This window comes from Heterodontus francisci, chromosome 3 (genome assembly GCF_036365525.1).
Source record: "Heterodontus francisci isolate sHetFra1 chromosome 3, sHetFra1.hap1, whole genome shotgun sequence".
Taxonomy (NCBI): Eukaryota; Metazoa; Chordata; class Chondrichthyes; order Heterodontiformes; family Heterodontidae; genus Heterodontus; species Heterodontus francisci.
In genome coordinates, this window is record NC_090373.1 from 202,827,760 (window position 1) to 202,846,523 (window position 18,764).

General features: G+C 46.5%; 1 protein-coding gene across 1 annotated transcript in view; it reads right to left on the reverse strand.

Annotated features, from left to right (window-relative positions):
- The window catches only part of LOC137367180 (dynein axonemal heavy chain 8-like), a 2,531,605-nt gene that overhangs the window by 341,142 nt on the left and 2,171,699 nt on the right, over nt 1-18,764 (reverse strand). The window contains exon 152 of the mRNA XM_068028616.1: nt 8,329-8,450. Coding sequence (XP_067884717.1) covers nt 8,329-8,450 — 122 coding nt within the window. The remainder of the gene's footprint in view (nt 1-8,328; nt 8,451-18,764) is intronic.

Genomic DNA, 18,764 nt, shown 5'->3' on the forward strand with positions numbered 1-18,764 from the left:
GCTAGGCTTGTATCCACTGGAATTTGGAAGAGTAACAGGTGACTTGATTGAAACATATAAGATTCTGAGAGGTCTTGACAGGGTGGATGTGGAATGGATATTTTCTCTTGTGGGAGAATCTAGAACTAGGAGTCACTGTTTAAAAATAAGGGGTCGCTCATTTAAGACAGAGATGAGGAGAAATGTTTTCTCTCAGAGGGTCTTGAGCCTTTGGAACTCTCTGAGTCTTTGAATATTTTTAAGGCAGAGGTAGATAGATTCTTGAAAGCAAGGGGGTGAAAGATTTTTGGGGATAGGCGGGAATGTGGAGTTGAGGTTACAATCAGATCAGCCATAATCTTCTTGAATGGCGGAGCAGGCTCAAGGGGCCGGGTGGTCTACACCGGCTCCTAATTCTTATGTTTGTGTCTCCCCTTGACATTCAATGGCATTACCATCGCTGAATCTCGCACTATCATCATCTTGGGGGATTACCATTGACCAGAAACTGAACTGGACCAGCCATACTGTGGCTACTCGAGCAGGTCAGAGGCTGGTAATTCTGTGGTGAGTAACTCACCTCTTGTCTCCACAATGCCTGTCCGCCATCTACAAGGCATAAGTCAGGAGTGTGATGGAATACTCTCTACTTGCCTGGATGGGTGCCAATCTAATAACACTCAAACAGCTTGACGCCATCCAGGACAAAGCAGCCCGCTTGATTGACACCTCATCCACAACCTTAAACATACATTCCCTCCACCACCGACGCATAGTGACAGCAGTGTGTACCTTCTACAAGATGCACTGTAGCAACGCACTAACCCGCAACCTCTACCACCTGGAAGGACAAGGGCAGCAGATACATGGGAACACCGCCACCTGCAAGTTCCCCTCCAAGTCACACACCATCCTGACTTCGAACTATATTGCCATTCCTCCACTGTCACTGGGTCAAAATCCTGGAACTCCCTTCCTAACAGCCTCAGCGGTTCAAGAAGACAGCTCACCACCACCTTCTCAAGGACAATTATGGATGGGCAATAAATGCTGGCCTTGTCAGTGATGCCCATATCCCATGAAACAAATAAAAAATAACCTACAGCATTGCAGTTGCTGCAGCCGTCTCAGCCTGCTGTGCCACGGTAGAGAAACCGTTAGCCTAAAGAGTGGATTACTCTATGCGAGCTGATTTCCACTTTAAACAGATTTAGCACAGGAGGGATTAAAGAGTCCAACAGCAATGAGGGAGAGGCAAAAATGGCAGGTGCAATACGGCACTGGCGGCCGCAGCAGGATGAGTTGTTTGACTGTTAACCTGAGACAACAGCACCACCTGGCAGCACCCTGAGTGACCAAGCAGCCTGCTCAAGGGATAGCTTGCGCTGAATGGACATGGGCCTAGATAAGGTGGCCTATACGTTGCTTGTCTCAACTCATATGGTTGGCTTACCAAAGACAACAGGCATCTCTTACAGTGGCACAAAAGAAAGAAGCAACAAATACAAAAAGATAAAGAAACAAACCATCTTGAAACTTGCATGTTGGGATGTTCACACAATGTCAGATTCAGATCACCACAGACACCCTGAAAGACATTCTGCACTCAAAGCCAGAGAGCTCACCTGGCTGGACATACAGTTCTGGTCGCCGCACTACAGGAAAGATGTGATTAAGCTAGAGAGGGTGCAGAAAAGATTCACGAGGATGTTGCCTGGTTTGGAGGGCTTGAGTTATAAAGAGAGATTGGATAGGCTGGGTCTGTTTTCCCTGAAGTGAAGGAGGCTGAGAGGGGACATGATAGAGGTATGAGAGACATAGACAGGGCAGATAGCCAGAGTCTGTTTCCCATGGTAGGGGTGACTAAAACTAGAGGGCATAGATTTAGGTGAGAGGGAGGAGGTTTAAAGGGGATCAAAGGGGTAAATGTTTCACACAAAGAATAGTGGGTATCTGGAATGAGCTGCCTGAGGAGGAGGAACAGTAGCAACATTTAAGAGGCATCTGGGCAGATACTTGAATGAGAAAGGCATAGAGGGATATGGAATTAATGCAGGCAGGTGGGATTAGTATAGATAGGCATTATGGTTGGCATGGATGCGGTGGGCTGAAGGGCCTGTTTCTATGTTGTACGACTCTATGACTCTCTGACATTGACGTAGCAGCACTCAGTGAAGTTCATTTCGCAGAGCAGGGATCATTGACAGAGTAGGCTTCTTTCTTTTCTGATCTGAACAATACCACTCAGGTATTGGATTTATGATTGAAAACTCCATTGCCAGTAGGCTTCAGAACCTCATTGTTTTTTCTGAACGCCTCCTATCCCAATGACTACCAATCCAGGACAACTAATTTGCTACCATTATCAGCATATATGCTCATACCCTAGAAGTCAATACAATGACAAAAAAAAGGCTTCGACCTTCCACTGAAGGTTGACTCCAAGGATAAGCTCATCATTCTTAGAGTTTTCAACGCAAGAGTTGGGCATGATAAAGAGCATTGGCAAGGTGCCTTGGGCAGAGATGGCATTGGCAACTGTAATTATAATGGTTGACTGCTGCTGGAATTCAGCATAGAACATGAACTCAACATCACTAATTCTTTATCCAAGCAGAAAGCAAGATTTAAGATCACCTGAAGACATCTACTCTCAAAGCAATGGCACCTTTTAGATCAGATTCTGGTGTATCCACATGACGTGCAGAACATTTTACACACCAGAGTTATGCCCAGTGCTGACTATTACACTAACCACAGGCTGGTTCGAGCTAACATTGCCTTCAGAATCAAACCATCACTCAGTAGGAAAGGACCACAAATAAGGAAAGTACAACATCTTTGGCCTCCTTACCTCGAGAGACAATGGGTAAGCGCCTGGAGGTGGTCAGTGGTGTGTGGAGCAGCGCCTGGAGTGGCTATAAAGGCCAATTCTAGAGTGACAGGCTCTTCCACAAGTGCTGCAGAAAAATTTGTTTGTCGGGGCTGTTACACAGATGGCTCTCCCTTTGCGCCTCTGTCTTTTTTTCTGCCAACTGCTCAGTCTCTTAGTCTCGCCACACTTTAGCCCCGCCTTTATGGCTGTCCGCCAGCTCTGGCGAACGCTGGCAACTGACTCCCACGACTTGTGATCAATGTCACAGGACTTCATGTCGCGTTTGCAGACGTCTTTAAAGCGGAGACATGGACGGCCGGTGGGTCTGATACCAGTGGCGAGCTCGCTGTACAATGTGTCTTTGGGGATCCTGCCATCTTCCATGCGGCTCATATGGCCAAGCCATCTCAAGCGCCACTGACTCAGTAGTGTGTATAAGCTGGGGATGTTGGCCGCCTCGAGGACTTCTGTGTTGGAGATACGGTCCTGCCACCTGATGCCAAGTATTCTCCGGAGGCAGCGAAGATGGAATGAATTGAGATGTCGCACTTGGCTGACATACTTTGTCCAGGCCTCGCTGCCATAGAGCAAGGTACTGAGGACACAGGCTTGATACACTCGGACTTTTGTGTTCCGTGTCAGGGTGCCATTTTCCCACACTCTCTTGGCCAGTCTGGACATAGCAGTGGAAGCCTTTCCCATGCGCTTGTTGATTTCTGCATCTAGAGACAGGTTACTGAAGATAGTTGAGCCGAGGTAGGTGAACTCTTGAACCACTTCCAAAGCGTGGTCGCCAATATTGATGGATGGAGCATTTCTGACGTCCTGCCCCATGATGTTCATTTTCTTGAGGCTGATGGTTAGGCCAAATTCATTGCAGGCAGCCGCAAACCTGTCGATGAGACTCTGCAGGCACTCTTCAGTGTGAGATGTTAAAGCAGCATCGTCAGCAAAGAGGAGTTCCCTGATGAGGACTTTCCGTACTTTGGACTTCGCTCTTAGATGGGCAAGGTTGAACAACCTGCCCCCTGATCTTGTGTGGAGGAAAATTCCTTCTTCCGAGGACTTGAACGCATGTGAAAGCAGTAGGGAGAAGAAAATCCCAAAAAGTGTGGGTGCGAGAACACAGCCCTGTTTTACGCCACTCAGGACAGGAAAGGGGTCTGATGAGGAGCCACCATGTTGAATTGTGCCTTTCATATTGTCATGGAATGAGGTGATGGTACTTGTGATAGTAGCTTTGGTGGGCATCCAATCTTTTCTAGTAGTCTGAAGAGACCACGTCTGCTGACGAGGTCAAAGGCTTTGGTGAGATCAATGAAAACAATGTAGAGGGGCATCTGTTGTTTGCGGCATTTCTCCTGTATCTGACGAAGGGAGAACAGCATGTCAACGGTCGATCTCTCTGCACGAAAGCCACACTGTGCCTCAGGGTAGACGCGCTCGGCCAGCTTCTGGAGCCTGTTTCGAGCAACTCGAGTGAAGACTTTCCCCACTATGCTGAGCAGGGAGATTCCACGGTAGTTGTTGCAGTCACCTCGGTCACCTTTGTTTTTATAGAGGGTGATGATATTGGCATCGCGCATGTCCTGTGGTACTGCTCTCTCGTCCCAGCACAGGCATAGCAGTTCATGTAGTGCTGAGAGTATAGCAGGCTTGGCACTCTTGATTATTTCAGGGGTAATGCTGTCCTTCCCAGGAGCTTTTCCGCTGGCTAGAGAATCAATGGCATCACTGAGTTCCGATTTGGTTGGCTGTATGTCCAGCTCATCCATGATTGGTAGAGGCTGGGCTGCCTTGAGGGCAGTCTCAGTGACAACATTTTCCCTGGAGTACAGTTCTAGGTAGTGCTCAACCCAGCAGTCCATTTGTTTGCGTTGGTCAGTGATTATGTCCCCTGATTTAGATTTGAGGGGGGGCGATCTTCTTGATGGTTGGCCCAAGTGCTCTCTTAATGCCATCATACATTCCTCTGATGTTTCCGGTGTCTGAGGCCAGCTGAATATGACTGCATAGGTGTTGCCAGTAGTCGTTTGCGCAGCGCCTGGCTGTTCTTTGAGCAGTGCTTCTGGCTGCTTTAAGTGCTACGGATGTTAACTCGCTGGGGGCTTTCTTGTAGTTCAACAGTGCAATGCGCTTAGCGGCTATGACAGGTTCCAGCTCTTCATTATGAGATTGAAACCAGTCTGCATTTCTCCTCGCACTTTTGCCGTAGGTGGTCAAAGCCTACTCATAGATGGCGTCTCTGATGTGGGCCCACTTGGTCTCAGCATCCCCTGTGGGAGTGTTTTGAAGGGCTGACACGTGTATTTAGAAATTTTTGTAACAGCTGTGGGTGAGAAATTCTGGTCGTGTTGATGCGCGGGTGGCCCTTCTGCTTGGAATGATGCAACTTCTTTGGTCTGAGTCTAACCTTGCTGCACACCAGGGAGTGGTCGGTATCGCAGTCCGCACTGTGGAAGCTGTGTGTGATTTGAACACTGTTTAAGACGGCTTGCCTTGTGACGATGAGGTCTAGCTGGTGCCAACGACGCGATCTTGGGTGCCTCCATGAAACCTGGTGACAGGGTTTAGTGTGAAAGAACGAGTTGGTGATGCAGAGGTTATGATAGGTACACAACTCAAGCAGTCTCTGCCCGTTCTCATTCATCCTTCCAACGCCATAGCGCCCAAGGCAGGAGGGCCATGAGTCATGGTCGGCCCCAACCCTGGCATTAAAGTCCCCCAGCAGGAATAGGTGTTCGGTGTTGGGGTTGCTGCTAATGATGTTATGGAGTTCCTCGTACAACTGATATTTAGCTTCAGGTGGGGAGCACAGTGTTGGAGCATAGCTGCTGAGTAGGTGTACTGGGCCAGAGGTGGTGAGCAGTCGAATGGACAGTATGCGTTCCGAGCCATTTGAGGGAGGCTCTATCATGCTGAGCAAGGAGTGTCTGATGGCGAAGCACACTCCATGCTGTCTTGGTTCTTCAGGATCCCTGCCCTGCCAGAAGAAGGTGTAGTCTTGCTCTGCTAGAGATGCACTCGCGGGGAGGCGTGTCTCCTGAAGTGCTGCAATGTCTACATTGAGTCTACTGAGCTCGTTGTTAATGATGGCGGTCTTCCGAGAATCGTTGATTTGTGTAAGGTCTTCCGACAGGCCAGGACACATAGTTCTGACGTTCCAGCTTGCAAAGCGAAGGGCTGGTACCTTCTTTCCTTTTTTCGTGTTGTTTGGTGCGGTGTTTCAGTCCACCATTCGGGCAATGACCCTGAGCTCCAAGCACCCATTGAAGCAGGTAGACTGTGGCGGGACAGAACCTTATTGACCGGGGGCTGCCCGGTTTGAGACGGGCGGTCGCTGTCCAGTGAGGTGTGATGACCTCTCCCACCGACAAAGGCAACCCGTGGCGCCCAGTTTCTACGCCAATTTATCTGGACTTATAACCTGTAACTGCTGCCTTCTGTACAACACCATATACTTTATCTACCAGACATAAAAGCGGTTTTCTGGAGCAAACTTGAAGAAAGACACCACAGTGAGCCAACTCCGGGTAGTGATATGGCAGGGCAGCAGGAGCAGTTGATATCCATCCTACAAGAAACAGCTGCAGAAGTGGTTGGCTTTTCAACGAGAAGAAACTAAGATTGGTTTGATGAAAACGACATCCAAGAGCTCCTTCAAAGGAAACACTCCTGCCACAATAGATTACTTGAATGACCGGATGACCAGGCTGCAAAAGCTATCTATCTATATATATATATATATAGAGAGAGAGAGAGAGAAGCTTGCAACATTCTGCAAACCAACCTCTGAGTCATCCAAAGGAACTGGTGGACAGCACTTGCTGAGCAAATACAAATGCATGCAAATATAAGAGATATGAGATCCTTCGACAAAGCTTTGAGATCTGCATATGGCCCTTCCCACCAGGTCCCACTAACAACTTTGGATGGTATAACCGTTCACGTAGATTAAAAGTCCATCTTGGACTGATGGTCAGAACACTTTGAGAAACTATTTGGTGACCTGTAGAAGGTGCAGGAGATGTCCATTGTAAAGTGAAGTCTGAGCTTGAAGAACCACGAACATGTGAAAAGATTTAGATCACTACAACACAATTAAAATCACACAAAGCCTCCAGAATAGATGGGGTTCTAGCTGATGTCATAAACAGGGAAGAGATGTAATCCTTGATAGGCTGAAAGATCTGTTTACAGCATTCTGGGAGAAAGGTACAGTACCTCAGGACCTTTGAGACACAGTGATCGTCTCCGTCTACAAAAACAAGAGAGAGAAGTCTGATTGTTCAAAGTGCAGCTGCATCACCTTTCTCTCCACTGCAGGCGAAATCTTGGCCAGAGTGCATCTAAATAAACTTGTTTTGACAATAGCTGAAGAAAGCCTCCCTGAAGCCGAAGGGCCTGTTTCAGTGCTGTATCTCAAAATAAATAAATTAATTGTATTCAGTCCCTATCGGCTATTAATTTTTTCGGGACTTCCGGCAAGTTATTCTCCTTTTCAGCTGTTACTACTGAGGCAAAGTAATTGTTCAACATGTCTGCCATTTCCCCATTATCAATGACAATATCTCCAGTTTCAGCTTTTAGTGGGCCTCCATTGCTCTTGACCACCCACTTTCCCTTTATGTAACTATAAAATTTCTTTTTATTGATTTTGATGTCCCTTGCAAGTTTCCTTTCATAATCTCTTTTATTGCCTGTCCCCTTGTTACATCTAGGACATATTGCTGTAGGAAACTATCCTGGACACATTCCAGAAATTTACTACCTTTCTGACAGGTACTAGTCTGCCTCTCCTAATCTATGTGTAAGTTAAAATCCCCCATTAATACTATTCTGCCTTTGTCACACACTTGCCTAATTTGTACATTTATACAATCTAACACCTCAGAACTGCTACCAGGGGGTCTATACACAACAACCATTACAGTTTTAGATCCTTTTCTGTTCCTCAATTCCACCCATAAGGTCTCCACTGGATGCTTTCCCCTCATTATATCCTCCCTCACCAATGAAGTGATGTTATTTCTAATCAGTAAGGATACTCCACCCTCTCTGCCATTTTCCCTGTCCCTCCCGTAAACTTTATAACCAGGTATATTTAGTTCCCAGTCCCGACCATCCTGCAGCCACGTCTCCACAATGGCCACCACATCATAATCTTCCATTTGAATTTGTGCCTGCAGTTCATCTAGTTTATTCCTTACACTCTGTGCATTTGTATATAGAACTCTTATTTGGGCTCTTCCCCCGAACCTGTCCCTCAGTACTGATGCTTTATTCGCCTGTTTATTATTTCTCTCTTCTGGTTTAACCAGTATATTTCTTGTAGTTTTCTCATTACCTGCAGTTCCTGAAGTAGGGTTCCTGACTGTTCATTACTCTCTGCCCTGTTGCTTGTTTCTGAAACTGTATTAACTTCCCCTGAGGCCGCCCCCTCCCCCCCATTTATTAGTAAATAGCTACAATACCTGGGCCAATATCTCTGAAAACTGAGAGAGTTTGCTCAGCTCCACCAAGTTCAACCAGGTCATATCAAGGATCCAGCGGAAAGGTTTCTGTGGACTGGCTTTCAGGTCAAGGGCTGCTCCACCTGTACAGTTAGACAAATAATTTATCTTTAGTAAAACAGTTTGAAGACAATATTACCTAGGACCCAACTGGGCAGATTTTTATCATATTATTGTCCATTTAAGCTTGTAAACAGGGAGGTGTAGTGGGACAAAAAAGCATGGAAGCAGTTAAAATAAGGCAGATCCATTTCCCATTCATTGATTTTCCATTTTAACACAGCTGGTTTTGCGGAAACCTTGCAAATCATTGTAAATTGGAGTCCCATGATGGTATTTCAACTTGTTCCTGAGCAAACATTCCCTCCTCTTCCCATGACACCTGTTTGTGCAAGTGCAGGTGATGTAACACTTTCCCTTTCACCACCTCCTTTTCCATTTTCCAGGTCCCAACACTCCTTCCTGGTGAAACAACAATTTACCTGTACTTCTTTCAATTTAGTGTATTGTATTTGCTGCCATGATGCAGTCTCTTCTGGACTGGGGAGACCAAATGCAGATTGGGTGATTGCTTTGTTGAACACCTCCATTCAGTTCACAAGTGTGGCCCTGAGCTTCTGGTCGCTTACAATTTTAATTCCTCATCTACTCCTACTCTGACCTCTCTGTTATCAGCCTCCCAATGAAACTCAAAGGAAATTTGAAGAACAGCACCTCATCTTTAAATTAGACACTTTATAGCCTTCTGATCAATCAACATTGATTGCAATAACTTCAAATCACAACCATTGTTCCCTTTCTTCAGACAGTAGGTGCTAGTATTGGTTCTGCTGTTGCCATTTACAGTTCCTCTGCAACCATCTTTTGTTGCTTTACTTGTCCCATTACCACATCCTTTTGTCTTACACCTTATCTCTTTTGTTATTTAATAACTCCCATCGTCCACCCTAACATAGACTTTACTCTTTGTTCTTTTTTCCCTCCACCACCCAACCGTATCACCATCTCCTCACCACCACCCTCCATCTGCACTTTCTACTTGCTTAAAATGTGTTACATCTCTATCTCCTTCCAGGTCATTGACATGAAACATTAATTCATATTTCTCTCTCTACAGTTGCTGCCTAACATGCTGAATATTTTCAGAATTTGATGTTTCTAGTTCAGATATCCAATATCAACAGTATATAAAGAAAGAAAACAAGTTCTTTACAATATATATGTACACCATCCACAAACATTCACTCCCTCCAGCACTGACACACAGTGGCAGCAGTGTGTACCATCTGCAAGATGCACTGAAGCAATGCACCAAGGCTCCTCAGACAGCACCTTCCAAACCCACGACCTCTACCACCTGGAAGGACAAGGGCAGCAAATGCATGGGAACACCACCATCTGCAAGTTCCCCTCCAAGCCACACACCATCTTGACTTGGAACTATATCGCCGTTCTTTCACTGTTGCTGGGTCAAAATCCTGGAATTTCCTCCCTAACAGCACTGTGGGTGTACTTACCCCATATGGACTGCAGCAGTTCAAGAAGGCAGCTCACCACTACCTTCACAAGGGCAATTAGGGATGGACAATAAATGCTGGCATTGCCAGCGATGCCCACATTTCAAGAATGAATAAAAAATAAATAAATGAGCACTGGGAAGCCTTCAAGTAGGAAATAGTTCAGGTATATACTAAGCACATTACCATGAGTGGAAGAGTTGGGGTATCCTTGAATGACTAAGAATCTGGAGATTAAAATGAAAACCAAGTAGGAGGTGAATGAAAAATGTCAGTTTCATAGTCAGCACAGAACCAAGTAGAATACAGAAAGTACAGAGGAGAACTGAAAAAGAAAATAAGAGGGACAAAGTGAATGCATGAGAATACTTACAGATCAAGGAGTGGTCCGGCGAGAGAGAGAGAGAGCAGGATACAGTGAAATCTGACAGCTGGAAGTCCAGAGGCATTAATTAGGTAAGCAGATGGATGATTGGTTGGTGAGTTTTAAATTCCCTTTTATTTTATCTCAACTTTCGTTTGAACTAGTACCTTGGAGTTATAAGCACTGCATTAAATTTATAGCTTAATTGCAGTAAATGTCTGCAGCTCGAGGAACCTCAGCTCAGAGTTGATAAGCCGAAGTCCAACTTTGGACGCTGCGATGCATCGGGGGAGAAAGTGACTTGGACACTTTGTTCCAGGAGGAAGCCACACCCTTTAGGTTAGGTGCTTCAGATTTGGTCCGTGGTCAGGGACAGGTGGGTGTGACTACGAGTGAGGCAGGTATGGGGATCCAGAAGGTAGCACTGAAATAGCCTCAGCCCTTGCACTTGTTCAGCAAGTTCTTGCAGCCTGTATGGATGAGAGCAGGGACTGTAGAGATGATGACCAAACTGACCATAGCACTGTGATGCAGGGGGCCATTCTAGTGGGGGGAGTAAAAAGGAATGTAGTAGCAGTAGGGGACCAGATAGTTAAGGGGATAAATAATATTCTCTGCAGCTGAGCGTATGAGTCCCGAAGACTGTGTTACCTGCCCAATGCGAGGGTGAAGGACATCTCCTCAGGGCTGGAAAGGAACATGGAGTGGGAGGGGAAGGATCCAGTTGGCATGGTCTGTAATGCATTCTTTATGCTGTCTGATGCAACATAAATGAGATGCGTGGAGTCCAGTTGGTTGAAGATCTCAAACAGGTTTATTATGGCTAAACTATTATCCACAATACAGAGCTAACTATTTACAGAACCTTACTCTGGTGTTACAGTTGCAGAGTGACTCTGGCTTTGCGTTACATGACTACATACTGGTACTTAGCTCATTAGCATACTAAGATCTTAAAGGGACATCACTCTTAAAGGCAATCACACAACATTGTCCAGGTAGGTACCGACAACATAGGTAGGACTAAGAAAGAGGTTCTGCTAAAGGAGTATGAGCAGCTAGGAACACAGAAACTGAGGAAATAGGAATAGCAGTAGTCCATTTGGCCCCTCAACCCTGCTCTGCCATTCAACGAAATCAAGGCTGATCTTCCACTTCAACACCATTTTCCAGTACGATCCCCATATCCCTTGATATCTTTAATAACTAGAGATCTATCAATCTCTTTCTTGAATATACTGAATGACTGTGCCTCCAGAGCACTCTGGGGTAGAGAATTCCACAGATTCTCTGTCCTTTGAGTGAAGAAATTTTCCTCATCTCGTCCTAAATTGCGTTCTGAGACTGTGTACCCTGGTTCTGGACCCCAGCCAGGGGAAACATCCTCCCTGCATCAAACTTGTCGAGCCCAGTAAGAATTTTGTATGCTTCAATGAGATCATCTCTCATTCTTCAAAACTTTGGAGAATACAGACCCAGTCTCCTTAATCTCTACTTGTAGGGCAATATTGCCGTCCCAGGAGTCAGTTTGGTGAACCTTTGTTAAGCTCCCTCCATACTTTTTTAGTAAGGAGACCAAAACCCAGCAGAGCTGGGCTTAAAAACAGTGCAGAGAGAGCGAGAACTCACTCAGAGAGCGGTGGGAAGCAGCAAGTGCAGAGCAGGGCTTAAAAACAGTGCGGAGAGAGCGACCGTTCACTCAGAGAGCGGTGGGAAGCAGCGAGAGCAGAGCAGGGCTTAAAAACAGTGCAGAGAGAGCGAGAACTCACTCAGAGAGCGGTGGGAAGCAGCGAGAGCAGAGCAGGGCTTAAAACAGTGCGGAGAGAGTGAGAGTTCACTCAGAGAGCGTTGGGAAGCAGCGAGAGCAGAGCAGGGCTTAAAAACAGTGCAGAGAGAGCGAGAGCTCACTCAGACAGCGGTGGGAAGCAGCGAGCATAGAGCAGGGGTAAAAACAGTGCAGACAGAGCGAGAGTTCACTCAGAGAGCAGGGGTAGCAACGAGAGCGAGCAGGGCTTAAAAACAGTGCGGAGAGAGCGAGAGTTCACTCAGAGAGCGGTGGGAAGCAGCGAGTGCAGAGCAGGGCTTAAAAATATTGCGGAGAGAGTGAGAGTTCACTCAGAGAGTGGTGGGAAGCAGCGAGAGCAGAGCAGGGCTTAAAAACAGAGCGGAGGGAGCGAGAGTTCACTCAGAGAGCGGTGGGAATCAGCGAGAGCAGAGCAGGGCTTAAAAACAGTGCGGAGAGAGCGATAGTTCACTCAGAGAGCGGTGGGAAGCAGCGAGAGCAGAGCAGGGCTTAAAAACAGTGCGGAGAGCGCGAGAGTTCACTCAGAGAGCGGTGGGAAGCAGCGAGAGCAGAGCAGGGCTTAAAAATATTGCGGAGAGAGTGAGGGTTCACTCAGAGAGCGGTGGGAAGCAGCGAGAGCAGAGCAGGGCTTAAAAACAGTGCGGAGAGAGCGAGAGTTCACTCAGAGAGCGGTGGGAAGCAGCGAGAGCAGAGCAGGGCTTAAAACAGGGCGGAGGGAGCGTGAGTTCACTCAGAGAGCGGTGTGAAGCAGTGAGAGCAGAGCAGGGCTTAAAACAGTGCGGAGAGAGCGAGAGTTCACTCAGAGAGCGGTGGGAAGCTGCGAGAGCAGAGCAGGGCTTAAAAATAGTGCGGAGAGAGCGAGAGTTCACTCAAAGAGCGGTGGGAAGCAGCGAGAGCAGAGCAGGGCTTAAAACAGGGCGGAGGGAGCGTGAGTTCACTCAGAGAGCGGTGTGAAGCAGCGAGAGCAGAGCAGGGCTTCAAAACAGTGCAGAGTGAGCGAGAGTTCACTCAGAGAGCGGTGGGAAGCAGCGAGAGCAGAGCAGGGCTTAAAACAGGGCGGAGGTAGCGTGAGTTCACTCAGAGAGCGGTGTGAAGCAGCGAGAGCAGAGCAGGGGTTAAAAATAGTGCAGAGAGAGCGAGAGTTCACTCAGAGAGCTTTGGGAAGCAGCGAGAGCAGAGCTGGGCTTAAAAACAGTGCAGAGAGAGCGAGAGTTCACTCAGAGAGCGGTGGGAAGCAGCGAGAGCAGAGCAGGGCTCAAAAATATTGCGGAGAGAGTGAGGGTTCACTCAGAGAGCGGTGGGAAGCAGCGAGAGCAGAGCAGGGCTTAAAAACAGTGCGGAGAGAGCGAGAGTTCACTCAGAGAGCGGTGGGAAGCAGCGAGAGCAGAGCAGGGCTTTAAAACATTGCAGAGAGAGCGAGAGTTCCCTGAGAGAGCAGTGGGAAGCAGCGAGAGCAGAGCAGGGCTTAAAAACAGTGCAGAGAGAGCGAGAGTTCACTCAGAGAGCGGTGGGAAGCAGCGAGCACAGAGTAGGGCTGAAAAACAGTGTGGAGAGAGCGAGAGTTCACTCAGAGCATGGTGGGAAGCAGCGAGAGCAGAGCAGGACTTCAAAACAGTGTGGAGACGGTATGATTTCACTCAGAGAGCGGTGGGAAGCAGCAAGGGCGGTGGACCAAATGAAGAATCACACGGACAATGATTTTTAAATTCATTCATGGTACATGCATCGCTGGCTCGGCCTGCTTTTATTGTCTATCCCTAATTGCCCTTGAGAAGGTGGTGGTGAACTGCCATCTTGAACCGCTGCAGTCCTTGGGGTGTAGTTACACCCACAGTTCTGTTAGGATGGGACATGAATTTATATGCAGGATGTCCTTCCATAATTAGTGTTTTTGATTTGATTATGTTTCCTTAAAAGTGGTGTAAATGTTACTTGCTAGTTATCAGCCCAAGCCTGGATATTGTCCAGGCCTTGCTGAGGTTGGACATAGGCTGCTTCAATACCTGAGGAGTTGCGAATGTTGCTGAACATTGTGCAATCATTAGCGAACAGACCCATTTCTGACCTTATGATGGTGGGAGGGTCATTGATGATGCAGCTGAAGATGGTTGGGCCTAGGACACTACCCTGAGGAACTCCTGTAGTGATGTCCTGGGACTGAAATGATTGACCTCCAATGACCACAACCATCTTTCTTTGTGCTAGGTATGATTCCAACCAGTAGAGAGTTTTCCCTCTGATTCCCATTGACTCCAGTTTTACTAGGGCTCTTTGATGCCATACTCAGTCAAATGCTGCCTTGATGTCAAGGGCAGTCACTCTCACCTGAACTCTGGAGTTCAGCTCTTTTGTCCATGTTTGGACCAAAGTTGTAATGTGGTCAGGAGCTGAGTGGCTCTAGCAGAACCCAAACTGAGCGTCAGTGAGCAGGTTATTGCTGAGCAAGTGTTGCTTGATAGCACTGTCAATGACCTCCTCCATCTCCTTGCTAATGATCGAGAGTAGACTGATGGGCCAGTAATGGGCTGGGTTTGATTTGTCCTGCTTTTAGTGGATAGGACATACCTGGGCAATATTCCCCATTGCCAGATAGATGCCAGTATTGTAGCTATACTGGAACATTACAAAGGTATGAGGTTAATTAGGTAAATAGGCTGGAGGGTACGGTGGTCTATGAACAGTGGAAAACATTTAAAGAAACAATTCAAAGCGTTCAACAAAAGTACATTCCATTCAAAAACCTTGAGGTTAAGGTTAGGTCAGGAAAGACCCATTCGTGGCTCACTCAGAAAGTTAAGGAGAGTATTAGACTAAAAGAAGAGGCTTACAATGTTGCAAAAAAAAGTAGCAAACTTGAGGATTGGGAGTGTTTTAGAAACCAGCAAAGGGCCACCAAAAAGTTGATTAAAAAGAGAAAAAATAGAATGAGAGTAAACTAGCCAGCAATATAAAAAACAGATTGTAAGAGCTTTTATAAGTACATAAAATGGAAGAGAGTAGCTAAAGTAGATGTTGGTCCCTTAGAGGCAGAGACAGGAGAAATCATCATGGGGAATGAGGATATGGCAGAGGTATTGAACAAATATGTTGTGTCTGTCTTCACCGTAGAAGACACAAGTTCCATACCAGAAATTGGCAGTGACTAAGGGGGCTAAAAAGAGTGAGGAAAATAAAGATATTGACATCAGCCGAGAAAAAGTATTGGAGAAACTTGAGGTACTAAAATTTGACAAGTCCCTGGGACCAGATGGCCCACACCCTCGGGTTCTAAAAGAGATAGCTGCAGAGATACTGAAAGGTAAGCTGTGGGGAAGACATAGAGAGGCTGCAAAGAGATATAAACAGACGAAGTGAGTGGGCAACACAATGGCAAATGGAGTATAATGTAGGGAAGTGTGAAATTGTTCACTTTGGTCGTAAAAATAGAAAAGCAGAATACTTTTTAAAAGGTGTGAAACTGTTAACTGTTGATGCTCAGAGCGAATGAGGGCGGGGGGGTGGGTACTCGTACAAGGAACACACCAAGTTAACATGCAGGTGCAGCAGGCTACTCGGAAAGCAAATGGCATGTTGGCCTTTATGGAGTACGGGAATAAAGAAGTCTTACTAAAATTGTACAGGGCTTTGGTGAGACCGCACCTGGAATACTGTGTACAGTTTTGGTCACCACATTTAAGAAAGGTTATACTTGCACTGGAGGCGGTGCAGTGAAGATTTACCAAATTGGTCCCTGGGATGAGGAGGCTGTCCTATGATGAGAGGCTGAGTAAATTGGGCCTATATTCTCTGGACTTTATAAGAATGAGAGGCGATCTAATTGAGACATACAAGATTCTGAAAGGGTTTGATAGGGTAGAAGCTAAGAAATTGTTTCCACTGGTCGGGGAATCTAGAACATGGGGGCACAGTCTCAGGATGAGGGGTCAATCATTCAGGACTGAGATGGGGAGCAATTACTTGACTCAAAGACTTGTGAATCTTTGAAAATCTCTCCCCTAGAGGGTTGTGGATGCTCCAACATTGAATACATTTAAGGCTGGGATCTATAGATTTTTGGTCTCACAGGGACTCAAGGGATATGGGGAGTGGGCAGGAAAGTGGAATTGAAACCCAAGATCAGCCATGATTGTATTGAATGGCGGAGCAGGCTCGATGGGCCACATGGTCTACTTCTGCTCCTATTTCTTGTGTTCTTGTGTCTAGGGGCATGGCTAGTTCTGGAGCACAGGTCTTCAATACTATTGCCAAAATGATTTCAGGGCCCATAGCCTTTGCAGTATCCAGTGCCTTCAGTCATTTCTTGATATCACGCGGAGTGAATCGAATTGGCTGAAGACTGGCATCTGTGATGCTGGGGACTTCAGGAGGAGGCCAAGATGGATCATCAACTCAGCAGTTCTGGCTGAAGATTGTTGCTCATGCTTCAGCCTTGTCTTTTGCACTGATGTGCAGGGCTCCCCCATCATTGAGGATGGGGATATTGTGGAGCCTCCTCCTCCCGTTAGATGTCCAATTGTCCACCACCATTCCTGACTGGATGTGGCAGGACAGCAGAGCTTAGATTTTATCTGTTGGTTGTGGGATCGCTTAGCTCTGTCTATTGCATGCTGCTTCTGCTGTTTGGCATGCAAGTAGTCCTGGGTTGTAGCTTCACCAGGCTGACACCTCATTTTGAGGTTTGCCTGATGCTGCTCCTGGCATGCCCTCCTGCACTCTTCATTGAACCAGGGTTTGTTCCCCCATCTTGATGGTAATCTTAGAGTGGGGGATATGCCGGGCCATGAGGTTACAGATTGTGGTTGAGTACAATTCTGCTGCTGCTGATGGCCCACAGCATCTCACGGATGCCCAGTTTGAGTTGCTGGATATGTTCAAAATCTATTCCATTTAGCACTGTACGGTGGTCACTCCTACCAATATTGTCATGGACAGATTCACCTGCGACAGGCAGATTGGTGAGGACGAGGTCAAATATGTTTTTTCCTCTTGCTGGTTCCCTTACCCAGTATAGCAGCTATGTCCTTTAGGACTCGGTCAGTAGTGGTGCTACCGAGCCACTCTTGGTGATGGACATTGAAGTCCCCCACCCAGAGTACATTCTGTCCCCTTGCTACCCTCAGTGCTTCTTCCAATTCGTGTTCAAGATGGAGAAGCATTGATATTCATCAGATGAGGACACATTAGCTGTAATCAGCAGGAGGTTTCCTTGTCCATATTTGGCCTGATGCCATGAGACTTCATGGGGTCCGGAGACAATGTTGAGGGTAACTTCCTCCCGAATACCACTGTGCCGCCACCTCTGGTGGGTCTGTCCTGCCGGTGGGACAGGACATACCTGGGGTTGGTGATGTCTGGGATATTGTCTGTAAGGTATGATTGCTTGAGTATGACCCTGTAAGGTTGTTGCTTGAATAGTATGTGGGACAGTTCTCCCAATTTTGGCATAAGCCCTCAGATGTTAGTAAGGAGGATTTTGCAGGCTTCACAGGGCTCCGTTTGCCATTGTTGTTTCCAGTGCCTGGGTTGATGCCAGGTGATCTGTCTGGTTTTATTCGTTCTTAGACTTTGTAGCGGTTTTGATACAACTCAGTGTCTTGCTGGAGTAGGCCAGATCAGGTAAGGCTGGCAGATTTCCTTCCCTAAAGGACATTAGTGAACCAGATGGGTTTTTAAAGCAATCAACAATGGTTTCATGGTTACCCTTAGACTAGCTTTTAATTCCAGAGTTATTAATTGAATTGAAATTTCACCATCTGTTGTGTTGGGAAGCGAACTCATGTCCTCACAGAATTAGCCTAGGCCTCTGGTTTACTAGTCCAGTGACGTTACCACTTACACCACAGCCTCCCCAATATGTGGATTAATGAAGGAAAGCCAGCATGGATTCATTAAATGAAAATCATGTTTAACTAACTTGCTGGAGTTTTTTGAAAAGGTAACAAAGAGGGTTGATGAGGGCAATGCTGTTGATGTGGTGGACATGGGCTTCTAAAAGGCATTTGATATAGTGCCACACAACAGACTTGTAAGCAAAATAAAAGGGACAGTAGCAACATGGATATGAAATTGGCTGTGTGACAGAAAAAAGTGAGTAGTGATTAATGAATGTTTTTCGGGCTGGAGGAATTTTAATAGTGGAGTTCCCCAGGGGTCAGTGTCAGGGCCCTTGGTCTTCCTGATAATATATTAATGACCTAGACATTGGTTTACAGGGCACAATTTCAAAATCTGCAGATGATACAAAACTTGGAAATATTTTGAACTGTGAGAAGGATAGTGTAGAACTTCGAAAGAACATAGACAAGTTGGTGGAATGGGCTGACAAGTGGCAGATGAAGTTCAATGAGGAGAAATGTGAAGTGCTTAATTTTGGTAGGAAGAACACGGACAGAAAATATAACATAAAGGGTACAACTCTATAGGGGGTGCAGGAGCAGAGGGACCTGGGTGTATATGTGTATATGTCATTGAAGGTGGTCGGACAGGATGAGAGCACAGTTAATATAGCATACAGTATCCTGGGCTTTATTAATATGGGCATAGTGTACAAGAGCAAGATTATATTGAACTTGTACAAGACGCCAGTTCAACCTCAGTTGGAGTATTGCATCCAGTCTGGGCACTGCAGTTTAGGAAAGAAGTGAGGGCATTGGAGAGAGTATAGAAAATATTCACAAGAATGATTCTGGAGATGAGAAACTTCAGTAAAGAA